Raw genomic sequence first — 22617 nt, 5'->3', positions numbered from 1 at the left:
CCACTGTCACCTTCACTTTCTCTAGTTCTTCTCTAATCTCTGGTATTTCTCTAGTTCCTCCTGTTCCTTCTTCCTGATGTTTCCGTCACAACAGCTTTCCTCTTTTTGTCTTTCTTTATCCACTACCACAATTCCAATCACTGATTTTTGTTTGTATGTGTTTTTGATGTCTCCATAACTTCCGGTGATCAATAATCTTTTTTTGTTGTTGGTGTTTTTGTCACGAAGTGAATATCAGCGAGGTTTCTGTCCAAGTGTTGTTTATTTAAGAAACAGTGCTTTATTACACGACTGAACTGCATTATTTAGCCCTAAGTCATCTTTTTACAACTCTAGTACAAGTCTATTCACAAGACCCACCTATAACAGAAACATACAATTTCATGTGGGCCTTTAGTAATTACAAAATCCTCAAGTGTCTTCAAAAATAAAAATACAGTTTGATGACAGAGAGATAAATAGATAAATACACAAACCTCCAAATAAACTCAGCCAGTCTACAAATAAATAGAACAATAAATAACATTCAAAACATCTTTGGCCAAACTTTGGCCACCTCATTCTCCCCACAGAGCCGGAGGGGGGGGGGGGGGGATTCCCTGGCCAATCAGAGCACAGTTCAGCACGCTGACGGAGTCAGCTTCAACTATGGGGTTGTAAGAAATAACTCTGGATAAATGCTATGAAGTAGCAAATGAAAAACAGTAGAACTAATGACAAAAAAAAAAATGCTAAAAACAATTATATTGAGGCACTTTAAAGGATGTTCCAGGGAACATTTCCTTCCGCATGTATTCCCCAAATGGAAACAAAAATGTGATGAACAAGCGAGACACTCCTGAATGGCTGCTCACACTTTTTTTTTCTTTTACAATTTTGGGACTGAGCATGACAAAGTACATCATAAAAAAAGAAGAATGAAAATGCTCAAATGAAATAATAACAGAACTTTGTGGGACACAAGTACGAGATCTCTCTTTCTTCTGGAGTCTGTGAATTTCATCAGTGAGCATTTTCTGTGTTTGTGGAGTCTGACTGGGTTTCTGACTGTTCCCCAAAAATCCCTGCCAGCGTCTTAAAGCGGGGCCCCCAGTCCCTAAGGTAATCGTAGTCCTCCTCCAGGTCTACAGCGATAGACTCGATTGAGCTCAGTGACTCTGCCACAGAGCCCTCCCCCTCATAAGCATACGTGGCCAAGGAGTCGTAGGGTGGGGCCGAGTTGTCCAAGTCGTGCTCTACCAGCCGCTGATGGATGAAGTCTCGGATGTCTGCGCTGTCCTGAGAGACAGGCGGCTTCGGGCTCCGTTTCATCTCCGGTTTGACATCCCTGCGGTACAAGTTCTCTTTGACAACTTTGGGGTTTCGGAGCGTTCCCATGTCAAAGGCGTGTGTGTCCTCTTCTCCTCCTCCTTCATCATCATAGTGGATCACATTGTCTCGGATGTCCTCTTTGGATGACATGAGGGTTTCCTTTTTCTTCTGTCGCCTCAAGCTCACATAGAGAACCACAATACCTGAGAAAGTAAAAGAAGAAGCTTTCAGGTTTTAAGGCTAAACATCAATTCAATTTGGTTGGTGTGCCAAGTCTTTGCTGACGTCTCGTCTGAACACAAAGCTCATTTTTTCTACCTGAATGACAGTTGTTAGACTCCTACTTCACATTTGACTGTACGATAAATGGAATAGTTTGTTGTTTTGCAAATTAAACCAAAGAAAGTGCCATAAAGGCTGTTAGTTTGCCAATTATTAATGCCAATATGAAAGGATCCTCTAAAAAACGGGCAAATTTGAACTAATTGGCCTAAAATAATCTTGCCAGTCCTTCAGCCAGCGTTCACTGACTACCAGCTGTCCCACTTCATTTTTTATGGTTGTTTTAAAGGCACCGCACAGAAACAAATACTGTTGTTATAATCAAATTCATCTTTAAGATGAACTCTGAGAGGGAAAAAACTCCCCTCAAAGGGTCCCCTCTTTGGACCTTTGACTCTAAAGCAGCGGACCTGCGTGTGGTCACAGATGGACCCGTGGTTCCGGTGGGCGGCTCCAGGTATGAAACCGTTCCTGTGTGAGTGTTAACAATATTTAAACTCACAATTTTAATCCATGTCAAGAAAACAAAGGTAAAGATCTGCAAAGGTTTAAATGTTCTGCGTCATCAAAGACAACAATAATAATAAAATATGTTTTTTGGTTTGTAAATAAAAACACGTCTTATTCATTAGCTAATTATCTGTAATCACAGAAGAAACGATGAAGAGAGTCACTCTATCATAAGGACAAAAGTAATTGAATCGCTTTTCTCTCATTTGCATTTTTAAACAAATACCTGCTCATGTTTAACTAAGCAATTAGTGTGAGGGTGCAGAGTTCCATTCTAATGTATTAGCTTATTAGCCTGCTAACTCACAGAACAAGGATGATGAACACTACATCCTACATACTGATGAACATGTTAACATGCTGACATGTGTAATTAACTCAGAGCCCTCCTGTGCCTGAGCTCAGCCTTACAGGGCTGATGGAACTACAGTTAAGGACTCTAATGTCCAGGCATCTCTGCCCCGATGCAAAGCTGCTTTTACTAAATGTACTTTATTACAATCTCTCTAATATTACCCGATCCTTGCTCTTGTTCCCACTCAGATGTGGGATTCAAGCCTCTCCCTGCCTCGACTCTGTTGATGCAGTGAGGGCAAAATCCTCTAACAAAACCAGAACGGTGCAGAGGTTTGGAGGTCACCAATGTTAGCATAAGTAAAGCAACCGTTAATCGTACACACAACCCACCACAGGCTGTTGTAGATTTGAATATTTAAGACGCTGCTATGGAAAAATACAACGCAGGAGCACATTTTCTGCTCCCCCCATCGCTTGTCTGTGCAATCTGTCTTTTTTGTCCATCATCCCCGGTGTCCCCTTCTCTGTCTACTCATTGAATAATGCAGTAAAATATGTGTTTGTCCTCTGGGTTTGTGATAAATGACTGCACCTCCGACCAGGGGCAATGGGCAGAATAACTCTGAAATCAGTCAGCGAGATGAAAAAGTCCAATAAATTCACTCAGATAAAAAAAGGCATTCGGCTCTCCTCCTTCAAACCGTTCCTTATATAAGATCCTCTCCTTCTCCTTCATTGGCAGAGGAACTTCGGAAGCCTTTTGCTGTACGCCAGCTCCCCCTGGTGGTTTCATTGCAGACTTCTGCAGTGGTTCCATGCACACTCTGGATGTACACAGGTTGTCAGAAGCTATACCTCGTCCACATCACTGTGTAATAAATAGCGGCACAAAATGAAGTTCCAGCGCCGGCTTCTTTCATTTGCATCCCCTTTTCAGCTGACAGCATAACTGGGTCATTCTGCCAAATCCTGCACAGAGGCTGAGCGGTCCAGTGGAAATGTTCCCGCTGTGAGTTCAGACTCTGCCTTCTCAGGGACAGCGTGACGGTTCGGCGTCAGTCTCAGCCTCGAGGGCGTGAGTCATCATGCAGCTTTGAAGAGAGTTTCTAGAAGAAAAGCCACCGTTCTACCATCCACTGCATGCTTTGATCACACATGAACTGCAGTTTCACAACGGCAGAGGTCAGATGTGATGAGCCACGCACACCACTAATTAGAAAAGTGAGTCAGATAAATTTACATGTACTTCCTCCCAACTATGCAGATCATTCTGGAGATTAGTGACAGAGGATTAAGTGAGGCTTTTAGAACCATGACCTTGTAAGAAATGCTCAAACGTTAGATTAGGCAGCAGCTGCATGGCTGCAAGATTAGACTGACTTTATAGAGCTAAGAAAGCCTCCCTGTAATCATAAAAGTCTTATTGAAAAATCAAATTCATGTTGCCTCCTTTATTAGAATGCAGGAATGCTGGAGGAGATTCCAGTAAACTATGATCTTCACCTTTTACAACATCATCATCCACTGCAGTACAGACCCTCACCTGAGCACAGGTGCCTGTTTACCTTTCATCAGAATATCTCTTTGGAATGATATATGCTGGACATTAGGGGTCGTGTATCGGCATGAGTCTGGCCATACATGTCGCGACTTTGTACTGGAACACATTTTCTTTTCTTTTTAGAAAAAATATGATTCATAAAAAAATAATTGGATATTAATATGCCTTTCCTTGTATACAATTGTAAAATTCTGATTAGTTAATGACCACAATGTTAAGCACTGCAACTGTAACTCGTATATAAGTTGCTTTTACCAGGGCAAATTTACAGTGCTTTTATTTTGGTAACTTTAAATAAAGGGAACAGTCAACATTGTCTGATTTCCATGAATGACTGTGTCTTAACCAATACTATTCTAAAAGTATGATTGAGGAAATAGTGCTGTTTATTTTCAGTATTGCTACATGTAGATTCTCCAGAACTTTTAAACGCTTCAGGAGTCTGAGCGGTGCTTCTAAAATAAAATTAAAAAAAACACAAATTCTTTCCAGAAACATTTAAGTGATGATGATGAGGCAGCATGACAGGATGAAGGAGACGCTTTTAAGGGGCTAAGATGCTTTGTTTCCATGACCGTCTGCTCTGCAGCTGCAGCTCCACTTTCTCACACGTGGAAGTAACCACGGATTTCACCGCTCATCGCCACGACGTTGGCCTTTCTTCAGAGCGTTGTACACATCACTCTGATCCATCAGAACTACAATCTATTGCTGGGAGGTTCTACAGAACTTTGGCGCGCTTTGCCGACAGCATTTTGTCTCCGTGCATCAGCCGCTGTGGAGCTGCAGAGCTTCACTCGTTCTTATCGGAGCTACAAAGAACCAGAATCCGTGTCTTTATGATACTGACAGCAACATGGAACAGAGTTTGGGTTCGGTACCCATCCTTTGTAAAAACTAGGCAGTTCATGTCTCGTAACAACAGAACAAGCTGCTCTTCGCTGAGATCTTCTAGTTATTTGTGTGCATGTAGAACTTCTCAAAGAGGCTCCTGGATGTAGAACTACTCCTTTTAGCATGGTATCATAATCTAGAACTCGGGGCAATATGCTCAGAAAATCATAAAAGTGATAAAAGGATCCAATGGAATTTATGTACCAAGTTGAAAACTTTGACTGACCAAAAGTAAAAATGAAAGATCACAGAATTAAAAAAATCACATAAATCCTTTTTTTCATACTCTGCAAAATTGAAAATTGGAGTTTTGTTTCTAAAAACTTTATTAAAGTGTGAATGTGGAGGAATTATTATAGAATGAGCCAAACAACTTGACCTAAGATGCCCCTGTTGACCAGTTTTTGTAGAGATATTTTTCCCTTTTGCTGAGAAGATAGATAAATCACAGATTTATTCCAAAAAATAAAATGTGTTTTGAACTTTGGAGGCAGCTGAAATCCCTAACAGAACACGGATAGTTGTGGATAGAAATGTCAGTTGTTTGACATTTCATAAAATGTCACCTCTCTTTCTCTTTTTGACAAGACTTAGACCAGAAGATCAATACCACTTTCCTGAACTCTTATTGTTGCTAGAAGATTGCCATGGCAACCAGAGGAGACTCAAGGATTTCACTGCACTCTTCTATCCATCACTCCCTCATCCCAATTTTGTTCTGTCCACTTCTGGCACTAAAAGTAGGTTCCCACCCAGACAGCGACCCATTTGGACCAAACCAGGTCTATTTGTAGCCTTCATGTCTCACTCATGTCTCTGGCTGCATGGCTCACATGAGAACTAACGTTCATCAATCAAACCCAGGTTAAGGTACGTGTTGTTCAAGTTCCAGTAATTTCATTTGTCACAGACCCGCCAACGCTGTTGGAGCCCGAGGCAGAACAAAGTTCCTCTGATTCAACCGGGTCACACAGATCAGGTGAAACTGTTTGTAGTTCTTCTACAACTGCCTAAAATACATTTCCATGTGTTTTAAGCCGCTGTGAACCCAGACTTACAATAACATCTATCTTTTTTACCCTTTACGCACTACTGCCCCCCCTTCTTCACCCCAGCAACGTCATCATAAAGAGTGCAGACGATCCCGCCATGGCGGGGTTCCTGTTCAGAGAGGATGAGTCTGCTTATTGAGGTGTGGAAGTGGTGTGCAGAGAAAAATCTAATCCTGAAGACAAAGACGGCATTATGAACTCCAGGAAGACACAAGCAAACATCCAGCAACTACTCAGCAGTATGAAATGTGTGAAGACCATTTTAAACTGTACGTTTCTGTGCATGCATGGCCAGGATCTCCTGTCCTGGAGCATCAGTCTCAGAACCAAGAACAAAAGGGCCCAGCAGAGACGTTATTCCTAGAGGGTGTTAAGGAACAAACACCTCACACACAGACTGCTGGTGTCCTTTTATCAGAGCTCTATGGAGAGCTTTCCTACATCCTCCATATGTGTGTGCTTTCCAAACCAGCTGCACAGCAGCAGACAGGATATCCCTCCAGAGAATTGTCCCCCAGGCACAGAAGATCATTGGTCACCCCTTTCCTTCTGGAGGAATTCTACTGCTTCTTTTGTATCAGGAGAGCCAGGAGGATTCTCAAGGATCAAGAATGTTGATGTGAGCCGTTAACTTCTTGAAGATGCTTCATGTCGCTGAGGGACAGAACTAACAGACTGAAAGAATGGATATGGATGAGCTAGAACTAGACTCTGGTTAAACAAGAACCAAACTTACCCTGAGCTATATATTTAATGACCCACTCGGATGAAAAGTGTTTTTTAACACATAAACATAAAGAAAGAATGTATAGACAGAAAATTAAGCTTAAATTGTGATTCTGAGGATGTCTTTCATCAAATCGAACCATCAATAAAAATATACTGTTGGAAAAAAATTGTAGGTGTGGCGTAAGACCTATAACGACATGCCACACTGATGTTAGCTAGGAAGCAGCTGTAAGCAAGCAGGACAGATTATAAACAAAGGGATGATGGGAAACGAGCGCCGGCCTACTCCGCGCCAACAGTCCCGCCCACCACTTAGGTGAATTTCTAATCAACTGCTGCTGCTCTGCAGAAAGTATGTCCTAGAAAATGACACAGGTTTCTAGATTTTGGCTTAAAACAGCATATTCATAATTACAATACCACTGGAAATACTTTGAATATAAATCAGAAGATGATACCATGGTCTGTGATTTACACATTTCCTGTTCACATCCCGCTAAATGTGCTTTGAACCTTTCAGTTTTGTCACAATGACAGGAAAAGGTTTATTCATTCAAAAGGTTTTGGGGGGTTTAATGTTACGGAGTCATGCAGGGAAGAGAGATGATCTGTATGTGAATGCATCCATCCCACTTTCTGTCTGAGAGCAGAGCTGCTTCTTTCACATTCATCCTTAAAACGATTAAAAAAATGTAACCTTGTTGAGCTTAGAGGCAGCTGTCTGAATAAACTGTTGATGTTTGTGTCATTTTTCTGGTCGTTCGTTTCCTTTTTTGAAGAAATATCTCACCTAACAAGATGACAATACACAGCAGGATGGCAATCAGCGCTCCGGTGCTCAGACCCACAGGAAGGAAAATGGCTTCTGCACTACATGAGAGCACAGAGCCGTCCGACTGACAGCCGCACACCCGGATGGTCAGCGTGCCTGTGCTGCTCTTCGGGGGGTAGCCATTGTCTTCAATCACGACAGGAAGGAAGTAGATCTCCTGTAAACGTCGTCGGAAGCCAACCCGTTTGGTCACGATTCCAGCTGTGTTATCTGAAAGAAGGGGAAGTGTTAAGCATCTGAAAACACAAAGACAGAGTTCAAAACAGGCCCAGATTCTGTGAGATTTAGACCAGAAGGATCTTGAGTTTTTGTGAGGAAAGGCCTGAAGTTTGGGTTTCCTTGATCTCAACAGGTTAGAAAGTATCCAGACAAAGTGAAAGAAAATACCCCTTCGAGTGTAACCTGAAATCAAAGAGACTATCCTCTGAAATCCATCACGAGTCTGAAGGTCCATGAGTGGGAGAGATGAAACTTTTCTGTCTGATAACTCTGTTTGATATCAAACACTCTCCAAATGCCCCTAAGATTGAGATGAGAAGCTTTTACATATCAAAGGCTGGATTTATCAAAGTTTTCACTGTTTTACGGCACTTACTTTAAAAGCTGTAGGTGTCTAACCACACCCTAAACACCCCATCTGTCTTTGAAGGTCTTTGCGACTTGTTGTTTTGGAATCTGCCCTAAAACCACACAGAGGAACCAACTTGTGAATACAGCTGGAGGTGTAAGGACTGCGAGTTGAATACAGGGCGACAACGTGTACAAGGGACGGGGAGCTTGTCAGGTTGAACCTGCCTGCTCTTGTCTGCTGCAGGCGCACTGTCTGACCCCTGTCAAACCAACTTTGTGGATCTGAAAAAGCCAAGCACTTTTTCCTGACAGGAGGTCAGGCATTTTAACACACCTTGCATGTTGTGCACAACTGCGATTTTTGTTTGTGCGTTCCCTCTGCATCTCGAGCTGAACCTGTCTCCAGCGCCTGTGGTGTTTGTATTTCCTGTCTCTGCCAATCAGGCCACCTTTTCTACCCAGAGAGTGTGTTTCCAAGGCTACTGGCAGTCGGGAAACTGTAAGAAAGTGTGTCTGAGAGGTAAAAGTGGATCTGAGGTTCGGACCTGGGCTTGTCAAGGACGGTGAATGCATTCGTTCCCCTGGCCTCATCCTGTCACGTCCCACTTTTCATGCCAAGTCTCTGTGGTTAGACTTCAAAGGACCGGGCTGCAGAGTATCCTGAAGCGTCGAGTTTTATATGACTGCGTCAACTCAGCCCTGTGCTTGTTATCACTCCAACCAATTACTGATCTCTCCTCTAGTTCTTGGATCATCTGGACTAACTAAAGAGTCACTAATTGATGCTTTTGCTTTGACAGTTACTCAAATATTAATTGTTATTTGCAAACTCCTAATGTTTGGGTTTTCTTATCAAGATTTGTGTTCTCTCTTTTTCACAGAATTAATATCCAGCATTGTTTATATTTATATACTGCATATACATTTTATTTTTTTTCTAAAAGGAAGTGCCTCATCAGGTGTGGTGCACATCTTCTTTGCCCCACCTGTGGACATCATCATCATTTATCAGCTGAAGAGATCAATGGTGTCACAGCGTTTCAAAGGACAGAGCTGCACAGATGTGCATCCATGGGAAGAAAAAAAGGAACCTACTTCCAAAGTCTCGGATTGTGAAGTTCTTATTCTTCATGTCTTCTTTGGGGGTTCTGAAGGAGAACTGCTGTCCAGCGCTCGGTACGTCTTTGTCTTTTGCACCAAAGGTTTGAATCACCTGAGAAGATAAAGAAGTTGTCTTCAAATGGTTTGAGTACTTTCTGGATGTTTTTCTTAAAACCATCAGAATCATCTTACACCTGAATTTGAGTGTTTGACTGGAGAGCTAAAGTTTCTGCATCCCGTCAACGCTCAGTAAGAGGGATTCACTTCATTTAAAACCACTGGAGCAACTCAGAAATGGTTTACCATACATTTATAATACATTCAGTCATTCCCAACAGGCGTCCAGCAGAGAACTAACCCGAAATCCTAGGTAACTGAGCAGATACAAAGAGTCTGGAGCTGAAGTGGCTGCTCTTCTCACACAGCTGTGTAACCACCCTGATGCCCCTCACTCAGCAGACTTGACCTGCTGGACTCTTCCTACCCCCAGTTGACCTGCTGGACTCTTCCTACCCCCAGCCCCAGACGCCCGACATGCAGAAACCACTAATCAGCCTCCCCGTCTCGTTACTGGCTGTGCTGCTCCCTCTGTTTGGCGTCTCAGAATTAGAACAACATTCCCTGCAGAGGGCTAAATTGCTGTGATGAGTGCAGCAGATGTACAGTTCACACTATTGATTTCCTGCAAGCTATTAGCTGAGTGGAGGATGTGTTTGACTGCAGCTAACTTACCTTAACTAAAAGCTGCTCTATTGATCTCTCATGTAAATCAGTAACATTAACCATGACAGCATGGGTCCACCAAGCATCATCAGAGCAATAGATCATTTTAACCAAACATGAAACCTCATTAAAGGACAGAAATGTACTTTTCTTAAATTCCCTGATCAAAGAGGGATGGATAATCGAGCAGAACTTAAACATCAGATCATTTCTCCAAGAACAAAACAAAAAAAGAAGCAGAGTTTAAAAAAAGGTCGATTGCATTTGGTAAAATGTAGACGGTTGATCTGCATTTAGAGGAGACCCTGCTGACTGAAGCCCCCTCACCCATAGAAGGCCTGCAGCTGTGGTTCTTCTTTCTGCTTAAAATAATTTAAAATTTCTGATGATTAAATGCAGACTAAGATAATCAAGAATTCAACAGTCTTCTATTCTATTCTATTCTATTCTATTCTATTCTATTCTATTCTATTCTATTCTATTCTATTCTATTCTATTCTAGTCTGGTGCTTCAGTTATTGACAGAAACACAAAAATACCTTTTTACACTCACACACAATTCTATGTTCATATACTTTTTCTTGAAAACTCAAAATAGACTTGATGCTTTGACAAATATTGGTTCACTTCCAATACTTTAAAGTTTTTCCAAACTCAAATAGTTTAGTCTTTTCTTCAACCAAGAAAAGTATTGTTGCTGTTATGAAGTGAATTAATACATAAAAAAATAAATGTTAAAAAGAATTTGTTTTATGTTCAATTTGATCTCATAAATACTGTAAAATAAACTATTTATTGTGATCCATTGAAAAGCAACGTTGGAGTTTTAGTTTATCATCAGTGTTTAAAATTACTGGAAGAGGTTAAACAGATATTGGACCAAAAATTCCCGGGCTTGCACAACATAAAAAACAACTGACGGGAAGAAGTAGATAACATTTTTGACTAAAACAGTAAACAGAAATAACAAAATGTACCATCAGGTTTGTTTAAACACAACCCGTGTCTGATAACAAAAGAACCCAGAAGTCAGTGCATTCTGTCTCATTTCTAACAACTGCAGTCTCTCTTTTTTTACTTTCTTTAAATCAGAAACACTTTAATCCTCTCTGTGATTACAAAGCTCCTCCTGTAATAACATCGTCTCTTTCTGCACAAGTTTGAAGGGATTTTGATTTCCAACACATGTAAAGACAGACGACTGCAGAAATGCTGCCACTAAATGAGCTCAGTCATGAGAGGAAGTGTTGGTTTAGTCAGTTCAGTCCAATGCAGTTTGCAGCAATGGATGCTCCTCCTTTATAGACCATAGATAATCATTTTCTTTCATTTGAAGTCCCTTTTTCTCATTAACGTGAGTCTCATCAAGATTTCTTTTTTCCTTTTTCATTCCTGAAATCACGTTTCTTCTAAGATGTGGATTTGCACACCTTCTTTCTCCTTCCTGCTCTCCACACACATTTACATGAAGTTAATCACACTCTTCCCTCGCCGGGATTCATGCTGCCGCAGATTATTTCCCGTCAGAGGGGCCGCAGCGTGCCAGCACTCCAAAACAAGCACTTTGCATGTATTTCAGCTGTGTGAGTGCAGATGATCATCCAGGGAGTCGTGTGATGGATTCTACAAGAGAGGGATCGGAAATTCTTTATCGCGCCTCAGCTGTGTGCAACACCTGCTGGAGTCCCGCTGAGGAAACGGCATGGGGAGGTGAGGAATGGGGGGTGGAAGGGAGAAAGCGCCAGGGGAGGCGAGGCAAAAAGATTAGGGAGGATAAGAAAACTGTAAAGGAGGGAAGAAGAATTTCATATCATTTAGGCTCATATCTTTGGAAGAGTTAAAGATTAGGGAACATTTTTATCTCAGTTCTAAATCAACACAACAAACAACTGATGTGTTTGTGATAAGATGCTGATGGAAAACGGTCCAAATATACAGTAGATCTGCTTTACCTTCACTGGAATGTGATCCACCGGTTTGACTAAAAATATTTAACATAAAAACACAATAATTTAGATGTTTATTGGTATTTTTCTGAGAACATCTTTTTTTCTCTTTTTTCATAGCTTTCCATGACGTGACACATGTGCTTTAAGCTCTAAAATTCTAATCTGCTGTAATTCTTTGTCAAATTTAAAGCTATTTTTATCATTTAACCTCATTATGTTGCCATCTTATTTTCCAGGAAGACTTCCAGTCCTACAGTAGTGGTGTAATAAATGCTCAGACTGTGATAAACCAAGCAGTGCATCTACTTATTCAAAGGTTTATTAGATGTTATGTTAATTTTTAACAAAAAAATACAACCAAATTAATTTTACATACACATTATTGTGAGGATAGCCTTTTATTTGCTCTGTCTAATGTTTTTTTTTTTTTTTTGGTTTTAATATTCTTGTTTTCAGGTTTTTTCTCCCCTGTCAGTCACACCAGGTTCAGGTTATCAATCATCCACAGCTGCTCCCATTGCAGTTAATCATCCTCACTATGTTTGAGTGTCATGTTTTTCAGTCTGTTGTTGTTTGGTCATCTGCTCTGCCAAACTTTTTTTTTTGTTTCAATTAAATTGTTTTGGGAATATTTAATATAACTGTAACTCTTTACAATTAATCTGCTTTAAAAACTGAGAACTCCTCATTAACAGATTTTTCAGTGGGGAGAGCTGAGAATAATCTTCCAACACTGCAAAGAAAATCCTAAGATAAGAATTGTCTTGTTTTTTATTTCATTTTTTGTCTTGCATGAAAAATCATCTTTACAAGAAAGTTTTTTCAAAAGCAAAACAATCAGTCTGAGAAAACATCATAGTGACTAAAGTTTTTCTGTAAAAGGAAAATTCTTGGTTGGACTATTTTTATAACCCTATTAGCAGATAGTTTTCCTTCCTGAGATGATTGAAATTTGAGGAATTTTTGACTTAAATGTTAAATGTGACAAAAAAAAAAAAAGAAATATGGAGCATCATAAAAAGTAACATGTGAAACATTTATTGTTTTAATCCTTTATCTGTCAGCATGAATACATTTGTGTGTCTGAAAAGCACAAACACCATTTGATATGGGAAACAGATGTGAAACAGCTGCATGACACACAGTCTAAAGTCTCCGTTTTCTATCCATACCTGGAAAAATCCTGCCTTCAGGTGACAAGACAGACTTAAAATATCATTTTCCTCCATTTTTTTTCCCATTGGTTACCCTAAAGTGTGTATGGGTGTGTGATTGTGACCCTGCGACAGACTGGCGACCTGTCCAGGATGTCCTCTGCCTTCACCCATTAGTGGCTGGGATAGGCTCCAGCATCCGCATGACCCCAAAAGGGACAAAAGTGGTTTAGAAAAAAAACTTAAAACTCTGATTTTTTTCCTTTTCAAGGGTTTGGATGGGATGCATTTGTCCTATTATATCATGATTGCTTAAGCATTTTTTTTAAGTTTAATGAAAAACATCTTCTCAACTACTTAAGGAAAATTAGTGCTGAAGAAAATGTGATGAGCCCAAACAATCAATATTCTCGTGTTCACACAATAGAGGCTATAAAAAAGGTGTTTTAAGCTCCTGTCCACTAATAAGACCGTCTCATTCTAGTGTTTAGGTGTCTCCAGTCTGTTACGTGGAGAAAAGGTGAATTCAGTTGTAGAGGAGGAGGGCGATGAAGAGCCCGGCTTGTGTTTTGATTGCAGCAGGCCTGAGGACCAGTCAAACATCCACGATGCAATGAGGCGTCCACCGTGATTTGACAGACTGCCAGGGAAGCTGTTTCCTCACAACGCTAACTGCATATGGATTCCAGTTAATGGGCTAATTTACAGGCGCAGGTGGTTTACGATGCACACAAGCACATTCCCCACTGCATCTCAAATACATCATCTGAAATGTCCTCGCAGCTGCAGATATGCAAACCGCTGCTGCGCCTCATGATTGCTTCTCCTCCTCAACTGAACTCTGTGACAAAATCACTTCATGCTCAATTTGATATGCTTTTTTGTTTTGCAGAGGTTATATCTGAAACAATTCATTTTGAATAATATTATTCAAAATCTTTCATAAAATGAATTAAATAGATGGTTGTTTGTGCACGCACGTGCACACAACAAATTAGAAAAAATATAATTTCATCAGATCCCTTCAAGAGTAAAAGTTGATGATTATTTTGAAGTGTTTTTATAAATTCACACCTTTCACTTTTAATTAAAGTTTCCTCTCCTGTCTGAGGCCACATTGGAGCCCAAACTCTCCCATCAGCTGCTGTCAAACTGGAAAATCAACGCCTTCTGACAAACGTTTCAAGAAGGACGACTTTAAGTCCAAATGTCAGGACTCCCCCGTAAAACAGCGTCAGTGGGAGGAGTGGGAACCTGCATCCACTCATTCCAACATCAGCGGGGCCTCTGACGTACCTGTCCCAGTCTGGCATTTTCACACACCAAGGTCTCGTACGGACTGGCCAGTTCAGGGGGGAACTCGTTGATGTCCAGCACGTGGACGGTGACGGCCACCCGGCTGGTCAGAACCGGGCTGTCTGCAGAGACAAGGACGGCAGGATTACAGCACTGACACCGTGTGGGTAAGAGCAGAACTGCACTTTCAGAACCAAAGTTTCCAGGTTACTTCAGCAGCAGAGAGACGGAGGAGCAGCCAATCAGGAGGCCTCTGTGGACGAACACAGACTTTCAACAGAAGCCCCCAAAACAGCATCAAAACCTTTTAGATGGTAAATGAGAATGACATAAAGGTAAAATGTCGATGATGACCCCATCCATACATTCTTGGGGAGGCGCAGTGTGAACGCCTCCTGAGTGGGACTACTTTGGATTCAGCGCGGCGTGTTGCGTTGCTGGCGCCACAATGCAGGGAAGCCTTTTCTTTGTGTGAAAGTAAACTGTATGGATTTGATGTGAGAAGGCTTTTGGCTGTGCAGCTGGGAGGCTTAGCATGTGCTTGTTTGTGTGAGCGCCAGTGCATCCTGGGGTGCATGTGCTGGTGTGTCTGTGGGTGGGTGTGGAGGGAGGGGAGTCAAATCAAAGGGATTGGAGAAGCAGCCACGGCTCAGTTGGTAACCTGTCTCTGACCTTGATGGAAAAAGCAATCTTTCCAGCAGAGGTATGACAGAGAGCAGGGATTTGATGCTCTGCACTGACCCAAGCGCTAACATTTATGCTCACCCAGCGAAGGGACTCGGCTGTTCTGTCATCCAAAAACTTTCATACTCTTTAAACGCCCCCCTCATCAATTTTAATACGCTTCTCCTCCTTTTCTGAATAGATTGCCTCTCCATTACACTTCCTTTTGTGAGCGATTGATCATTGATTCCACTAGATGGCGCTATAACAACACTTATTTCTGAAATCTGACTTGCATCAGCATTTCAGACCAATGACATGCCTAATTATTTATATGGCTTTCAATGCTGTGAATGCCTCATAGGTTAGCAATAAATGTGCCTGCATACTCATTTTGACCAATCTCCTTTTTAATTAAAGCCATTATAAAGAAATAATCCCACTTTCTGCAAGCAATTAAGACCAGATGAAAAGATTACTTGTGGATATGAATAATAAAAAAGTGCAAATGCAGACAAAATAAGTAAGCAAACTGTCCAAACACTAAACTCTGTGGTAAGTGTGAAGCTAAATCTATTTGTAGAAAGTAGATGGGGGGGGGGGGTGCTCTCTAATTGCTTCCTGCCAACGTTATTATTGCCTTTAATAGACCCCCCCCCCCCTTGACTTAATACAAATTGCTGTTGGATTTTGAAAGCAGAAGAATGAACTGATCATCCCGTTTAGCCGCTCGGCTCTCGTGTTTCTCCATGACGGAGATATTCTGGTGACGTTTGCAAAGTTAGACCTAAAACAAGCAACATTTGTGGATTTAAAGTGAAATTTTGCCTTAGTGGCAAAAAAAGACCGTAGGAACATCTGTGATTAAGAAGCAAGGCCCCCCCCCCCCCCCCCCAAATGCATCATGAAGGTAAATTCCCTTCAGTTTTTACTGAAGCTCTTCATGTTTAAACTAGAATAATAAACATGCGCCGTGTCAGCGATGACAATAGGGTGCAGTGCAGAAGAGCCCCAACAGGCAGATAATACCCAAAAGCAAAGCTCAGCCAAAACAGAGTCAAGGTCACGGCAGATTTGAACCCTTCTGGAGCAGAAACTTTGAGCTGCTGCTTTTGTTTCTGCTCCTCCTGCAGACGCCTGGCAATTAGTTTGGAAGACTTCTTCTTGGTTTTGCTTATTTTTCCTTCTATCCTTTATTTGTGAGGAAAATTGTCAAAAGTTTGAGGAGTTGCACCCAAGAGAGCAGCAGAGAGGTGATAAGAGAGGAATGAGAGGCAGGTGCATGCAGGCAAGAATGAGCAGAGCCCCCCCTCTGCGCATCAAGTATGACGGACTGAACGTGCGTCGCCTTTTCAAGCCGCTCCTTCTTCATCCACGCATCCCTTTAGTCCACCTGCTCCTCCAATTTCGCGGCACTTAATACTCAAAAAAATGCCCAAAGAAACACACACACACACACACACACAATGAAAAACACAATTAGAATGTGACTGAAATGACCTTGAGGGGAAGTGAGTAATTTCAGTTTCCAAGGCAACAACGACTCAAGCTTTAGCGGCCCATATTTCACAGTCTATCCTAATGAATATACAGAGTGTGTAATTTTGATTGAGCACCAGGCAGCCTCTGGGATAATGACTTTGACGGTTCTCAGCAGATTTGATGGCTTGATGACGATGGATTTGCTTATTTATCGGGAAATGTGCTCTACTTCCTTCATAAAAACATAATTAGCTTGATGACATGTCTTAAAGCCTCGGCTACACATTAGTTCCATCTTGCTTGGGTTTGGCTCACAGAGCGCCGCATCTGCTCACCATAAAAAAACCTATAAGGTTCATATTTTACTGTGGTGTAAGTAAAAGTTGACTTTGCCGGCAAATAGCTCCCTGCCAGCACCGTCGAAAGTTGAAATGAAAACGGTGACGAGGGAAGAGGGGGAGAGGAGACAATCTCCTGAGGAAACATCCCTCTGGGACAGACTTCACGCTTTACAGTCACCTATAAACCTTTCCAGAAAAATGGGGCTGAGTATTGACTAGAGTGGTGGAGTGAGATTGAGTGAGAGAGATAGATTCATCTTTCCAGTGGAGGTGGGCGGGGCTCGTATTAACGGCATAAAACACGGGCTGTAACTTTACCAGCAGACGGGCTTAAGGATGCAGATTATTTCCAAATATTTGAATGTGAGAAAACACCAGATGAGGATGAAGACAGAGAACTCGACCTGACGCTTCTTCATCCGCTGACACGTTCCTTATGAGGACGACGTAAAGTCGTTTTTATGACCTGTTCTTAAGAAGCTGAACTGATCAAACCTTTTGGTTTTTGTCAGATGAATAAATCAGGAGCTTTCTAAAAAAATAGACGTGCGTTGTTCCTAATTAGCACCACATTAGCATAAAAACACGCCCCACTGTTGCCTATTTAATGGAGCTTCAAGGAAGAGCGGGGGGGGGGGGGGGGGGGGCGGGATCACGCACAGGCAAAAAAAAACATCCAGTTTAAGCTCGTCTGATCAGGCTGGGGGAGGCCCTTGTTTGCTGTTGTGGTTAGGAATGCACTGCACTGGGAGCAGATAAGCACATCTATATTTATTTTGATGTTAATAAATAGATTTTTACCCTCTAGAATTACTGATTTCATTAGTTGTGTAAATATATGAAACAGATGTATGGAATGATTTTTTCGTTTTCACAAATATCTGCTTCACTCAACCAAATTTAGGATGTGACCTTTTGAAACCACCAGCTAAAATGCATTATTTATGAATATCATCATGTATTTTAAAAATCATAATCTGAAATGTTAACAATTAGGTTATGAAATACACAGACATAGATATTAGTCACTGAAATGGAAAAATGCAGATGAATGTGTGAGATTACCACATGTGAAAAGGTTCTGTCGTTTTTTTTCCACTGCTTGTTGAATCGGACCTGTGTGTTTGCAGGAAAGTTCTCCCTGTTTTCTGTTTGAGGTTTTTTTAAGGCGCTGACCTCAGGCCAGTTAAACTGTAAAACATATTAGCAGCTACATCCACGGTTGGGAGGCTGACGGAGGAGGAAACACTGGAGGAGAGCGGCGCTGTGGCGCGTTTGCATCAGAGGATGTTTGATTGACTGAAGTTCAATTCAGCGAGGTACTTTACGGCGAGGAAGATAACTGGCTATTGGCAATTTTTCTAAAACAATATCTTTTTTGGGGGGGTTGATGACTTGTGATGACCTCGATGTACCCACACTACCTTTGATCCTGATCGACGAATTGGACACCCCTGCCTGACTTAATTCATGTAACTCACATAATTAATAAATCTGTAAATATTTTGGCCTGAATACGATTGCAATAAAAATCTTCAGCTAAGAAAATATTCAAAAACAATTTAAAAATTACCATGACCACAAAAATAAATAAATAATAATAATAAACCTTCAAATATACAGTTATGTTATAGTGCTGACTTTGAAGTACCGGTAGTTTCAGACAAATTTAATGGAAATTCACGATATTTGTGAAAAATGTGTAGATATTCAGGTTTTAATTTCAAAGCAACAAGAAAGGGATCTGGATTGTGTGCTTGTTTTTTTTTTTGTTTTTTTTTTTTTTTTTTACTAATTTATAAAAGAAAATCAATTTTTTTACAATATTGTGAAACATACAATTCTGCAACACAACTAAACATGGTGTTATTCAGAAAGTCACCCTTCCTTTTTTAAATGTCGAGTACATGAAGCCTGTTTCCAGCTTACTCAGTTTGGTGGCTACGACGGAGATGTTGTGCTGCGCGATGGTTTCTCTGTCCAGCAGGTCGTTGGTGGAAATCGTGCCTTCCACTGGATCGATGTCAAAGTAGCTGTCCAAGTCGCTCCTCCAGTCGATGGAATACCTGGAACCAAATGTTTGTTCAACACCATCCATTTGGGGCATAAAGCAGAGAAATAAACCCCTGTGACTCCCCCTCTGGGCTCATGTATATGAGTTAGGTGTAATGTGATGTTGTGGCCGCCATCATTACTCATTCTGAATGGTCATTTCCAGAAAATGTGCTGAGAAATGCGCATACATTCCAATCTAGTAATGGAGCACACGTTTGACCATGCTGAGCTAATGGTTTTCTTGGGAGCATAAATGAATTTTAGGCACTTTTGAAAGCATATCAATCTCTCACGGCTGATGAACAACAAAGGCATAAAAATCTCCGTCTGCTGTCTGAGAGAAGCAGATCCGCTCCTCCCTGTGAAATTCATCTTTAGTCTTATCCAGCTGCTGCTAATGCAGAGCATGAAAGAAAGAAAAAAGTCAGAAACCGGACTGCAGGCCAGTGACAGCACCATTCATCACTTCATGCTGTTTGATCTAAAAAGGCCATTTTTCATTAATACTTTTACAGTTGTCATCGAACTCCATCAGGAGCAGAAAAAAACTGTTTCACACAGAGGTCAGAGGTTGAGGATCTGACACCTTGCCCAAGGGCACTCCCTCAGACCAGATGGTTAATTTCTCATGGGGTTAAGCCCCGACTGGAAGGATAAACTCCCACTCTGGAACTCCTTTCTCCTGGCAAGTTATTTGATGTGAGAGATATGGACATGAATATTAATGGTGCTTGTTTTCCACACCACAGAACCTGAAACTGAACTTGACTAAATCATTAGGAGAAATTGGCCCATTTTGCATATTGCACCCCCTTGAGTCTTTACAGTAATGCGAATAATAGGAGATGAAACAAGGCTTTGTTTCAGTTTTGGTTTGTCCATGTCCTCTCTGACTCTTTGCTGCATGAAGCCTTGAAGTGAACATGGTTGTGTCGAAATAGTTTAGTCAGAGTCTTTTTGATAAATATTGCAACCAAACTCCCATCAAGAGTTCAAAAGATCAATGGTTTGTGAGTTTTCCTTTGGGCAAAACCACTTTTTCATTTCTTCTTTTCTTTTTTGTAGAGACTCAAGCTGCTGCTGGTCCACACGTTTCCCTCCTGATGTGCTTCAGCCGCTGAGAGGACGTCACAGAAGACGGGTTGGATGGTACGCAGTGTTAAAAAAACTCCGTCAGTGAGACAATAAACCATCATCTTGGCACATATTGTAACAGACTGAATAGCAAAGACAGAAATGTATAGTGGAATTCATGCGGAACAAAGGGTATTTGAATTTCCTTTCGTTGTAATTGGTCCACGTTATCTTTGGAAATGAAAACAGCTCATCAACAGCTGTGAGTGAGAAGTCGCAGATCTAAAGAGTGTAGTTAACTCAATACTGACAGCTGTATGATATGGAAATTAATTAGTGATATCTTCAGCTTTGAAGTACAGCAATATTAATTCCCTTCTGTGTGAGCAGCACACTCAATGCACAAAGGTACTTTCTCGAAAGAGAAAAGCGTCTTACAGTCTGAGTCTGAGTCCCCTTTGCTGTTGGGTTTTAAACTTCGGAGTCATCGTGGACCTGAAGGGAGCCTCAGCTGAACCCAAAACGGGTCATGAGAGGGGACCGCTCCTCCGCTTTGGAAGAATCATAGCAAGCCCTGACCACATCTGCCCTTACGGGTGGATCCAGGGGTAAAGACCACCCAGAACGAACGTGTCACCACAGGTCATGGCAAAGATGTATACAACACGTGAGGGGAAGAAAGTCGGACGTAGGCGTGTCCTGCAGAGTTTTCCTTTTTTCAACCACCTCCCCCAAAATCCTGTGGACTGAGCAAGGAGCCCATTAGTGCTGTTCTCGTGACAGGTGTACGCCCCTCGCTGCAGCCTGACAGTTAGAATTGAGGAAATTAGACAATCATAGTGTAGTTTGTGTGGACTACCTACGGGCGTCCTACAAGCACTTACGGAACACGTGCACGCCTCGTGCGTGCAGTGCAGTCAGTAAGGAGGCAGAACTCACACCTCACTAACGACTAGAGTGTGGCATAAGGACGCCCACCGTACAACAGCATGATCCATACAACATACACTTGTGTAGCTTCCGAATACTTCTCGATACACATACTGCATGTACATGTATTTACATTCCATTTTCACAACAATCCTTGAAGTTGCCACACAAGCCTCAAGGAAACTGCAAGACACAGCTGCACTCCCCTAAAGATGCAGCCCCTTTTCTCTACGACCCTTTACAGACCCAGACAACAAGAAACCCACAGAGCCAATATGGGTCAATCCCCGTGTACAGGGTCAAGGTTTTGGGGCAACTAAACTGGATGTTTACGGACTCGAGAATAGAGACTGCAACAGACCTGGGACCAGGTACCTTGGAGAAATCCTTCCATGGAAAAGTTGGATGTGGAGAAGGATAGACATGGATCCCTGTTGTCTGTATAGACTGACAGCAGAAAATGGATGGAGCACAATTTGCTTGATTGCAAATGTGAAAACTTTAGGACTTAAAAACTGATTCAGACTTGAAGAAGCAACAGTGCAGTATTCATGATGTCCTTCCTTTCTTTCAGCTCTAAACAGCTAAAAGGCTGAATCAGTTGAGTCTGAAATCTAAAAGCATGATTCCATATGCATGATGGGCCATCCGGTCCCTTTGTTTTTCTGTGAGGAAGGTAAGGTGCAGCTGAAAGCACACAAATGAGCACTGTCATCTGCTCAAGTCATGCATTTTTAAACTTCTGGAGACAAAGTGGAGATCCGCGGAGCATAGGGCATTAGCTTCTTGTTGAACAAATCTCCACTTCTCCTATTGTTTTGTTTTCTGTGTAATAAAATATTCATCATAAAACAGCTACTGTCCAAGTAACAGGTGTTTTTCCTTACCATTTTTGCACAGCAACACCAATTCATCTTGGGAGAAGCATCTCTATGAAGTATTCTGTCTTTCCAAAAGACACTAAAGAATTTTAAAAATGGCTCTCATACATTTTTTAAAGTGCACTTTCTTTTGTCTTTGCAAGAGGACAGGCTATTGTTATTTGCAATTCAAGTTTCCTGCTTGAAAAAGAGGAGGAAGAGGGTGTGTGAAGGCAAGTGAAGAATTCACAAATGGAACGAGCCGCTAACAATATCAACCAGGTGTTTAGTGAAGCTTGTCAGATCTACAAACTCAGAAGTGATGATATCAGTCCTGCCTTGGTAATTACCAAATGAAAAGACGTGCCGTAATAAGATTCTGAGACATATTTGCCATGCAGTAATTTATTTGATTGTTCTATACTAAATAATCCAAAACCAACAGTGAGTCTGCAGGGATTAACCACTAAAGGCAGAGGAATCTATTGGGATAAACTTCATCTCTTTTCTATTGAATTGTATTAATTCAATTTCAGTTTTATTTGTATAGCCCAAAATCACAACAACAGTGGTCTCAATGGCTTCGTACCAGTAATTATAAAGTGAACATACAATCAAAAGGATCGTAAATGCATAGAATTCATAGGATAATACTAAACTTTAATTAAACTAACCAAATTGGTCATCTCTGCCCTTAGACCCTCCTTCGCAGTAAGGAAAAAACTCCTAAAAAAAAAACAGATTCTAGAAAAAAGGAAGAAACCTGAGGGTGTCCACATGAAGGAGGGATATTGATAAACTGCACACCTGCTCATGTCTTTTTAGAACATGCACAGAGTAGCAGAATTCATACTACGGTCCAGGTGAATACTCAATTTTGATTGGCTGCTGGGTGTGCATTAAAAAGTGATAATCCACAGTGATAATGTACAGCTAAAAATTAAGTTCCAG

General features: G+C 41.4%; 1 protein-coding gene across 1 annotated transcript in view; it reads right to left on the bottom strand.

Moving 5' to 3' along the window:
* Positions 1 to 243: 243 nt before the first annotated feature.
* Positions 244 to 22617, bottom strand: part of LOC101154816 (cadherin-12) — a 117808-nt gene continuing 95434 nt past the window's right edge. The window contains exons 8-12 of the mRNA XM_023950198.2: positions 18677 to 18813; positions 14262 to 14383; positions 9134 to 9251; positions 7427 to 7678; positions 244 to 1514 (exon numbers count right to left, since the gene is read on the bottom strand). Coding sequence (XP_023805966.1) covers positions 1003 to 1514; positions 7427 to 7678; positions 9134 to 9251; positions 14262 to 14383; positions 18677 to 18813 — 1141 coding nt within the window. The 3' untranslated portion in view covers positions 244 to 1002. The remainder of the gene's footprint in view (positions 1515 to 7426; positions 7679 to 9133; positions 9252 to 14261; positions 14384 to 18676; positions 18814 to 22617) is intronic.

Source organism: Oryzias latipes, chromosome 20 (genome assembly GCF_053564925.1).
Source record: "Oryzias latipes strain Hd-rR chromosome 20, Olatipes_Hd-rR_3.1".
Classification (NCBI taxonomy): Eukaryota; Metazoa; Chordata; class Actinopteri; order Beloniformes; family Adrianichthyidae; genus Oryzias; species Oryzias latipes.
The sequence above is the reverse complement of the archived record's forward strand: the minus strand, read 5'-3'. Positions and strand labels throughout refer to the sequence as shown.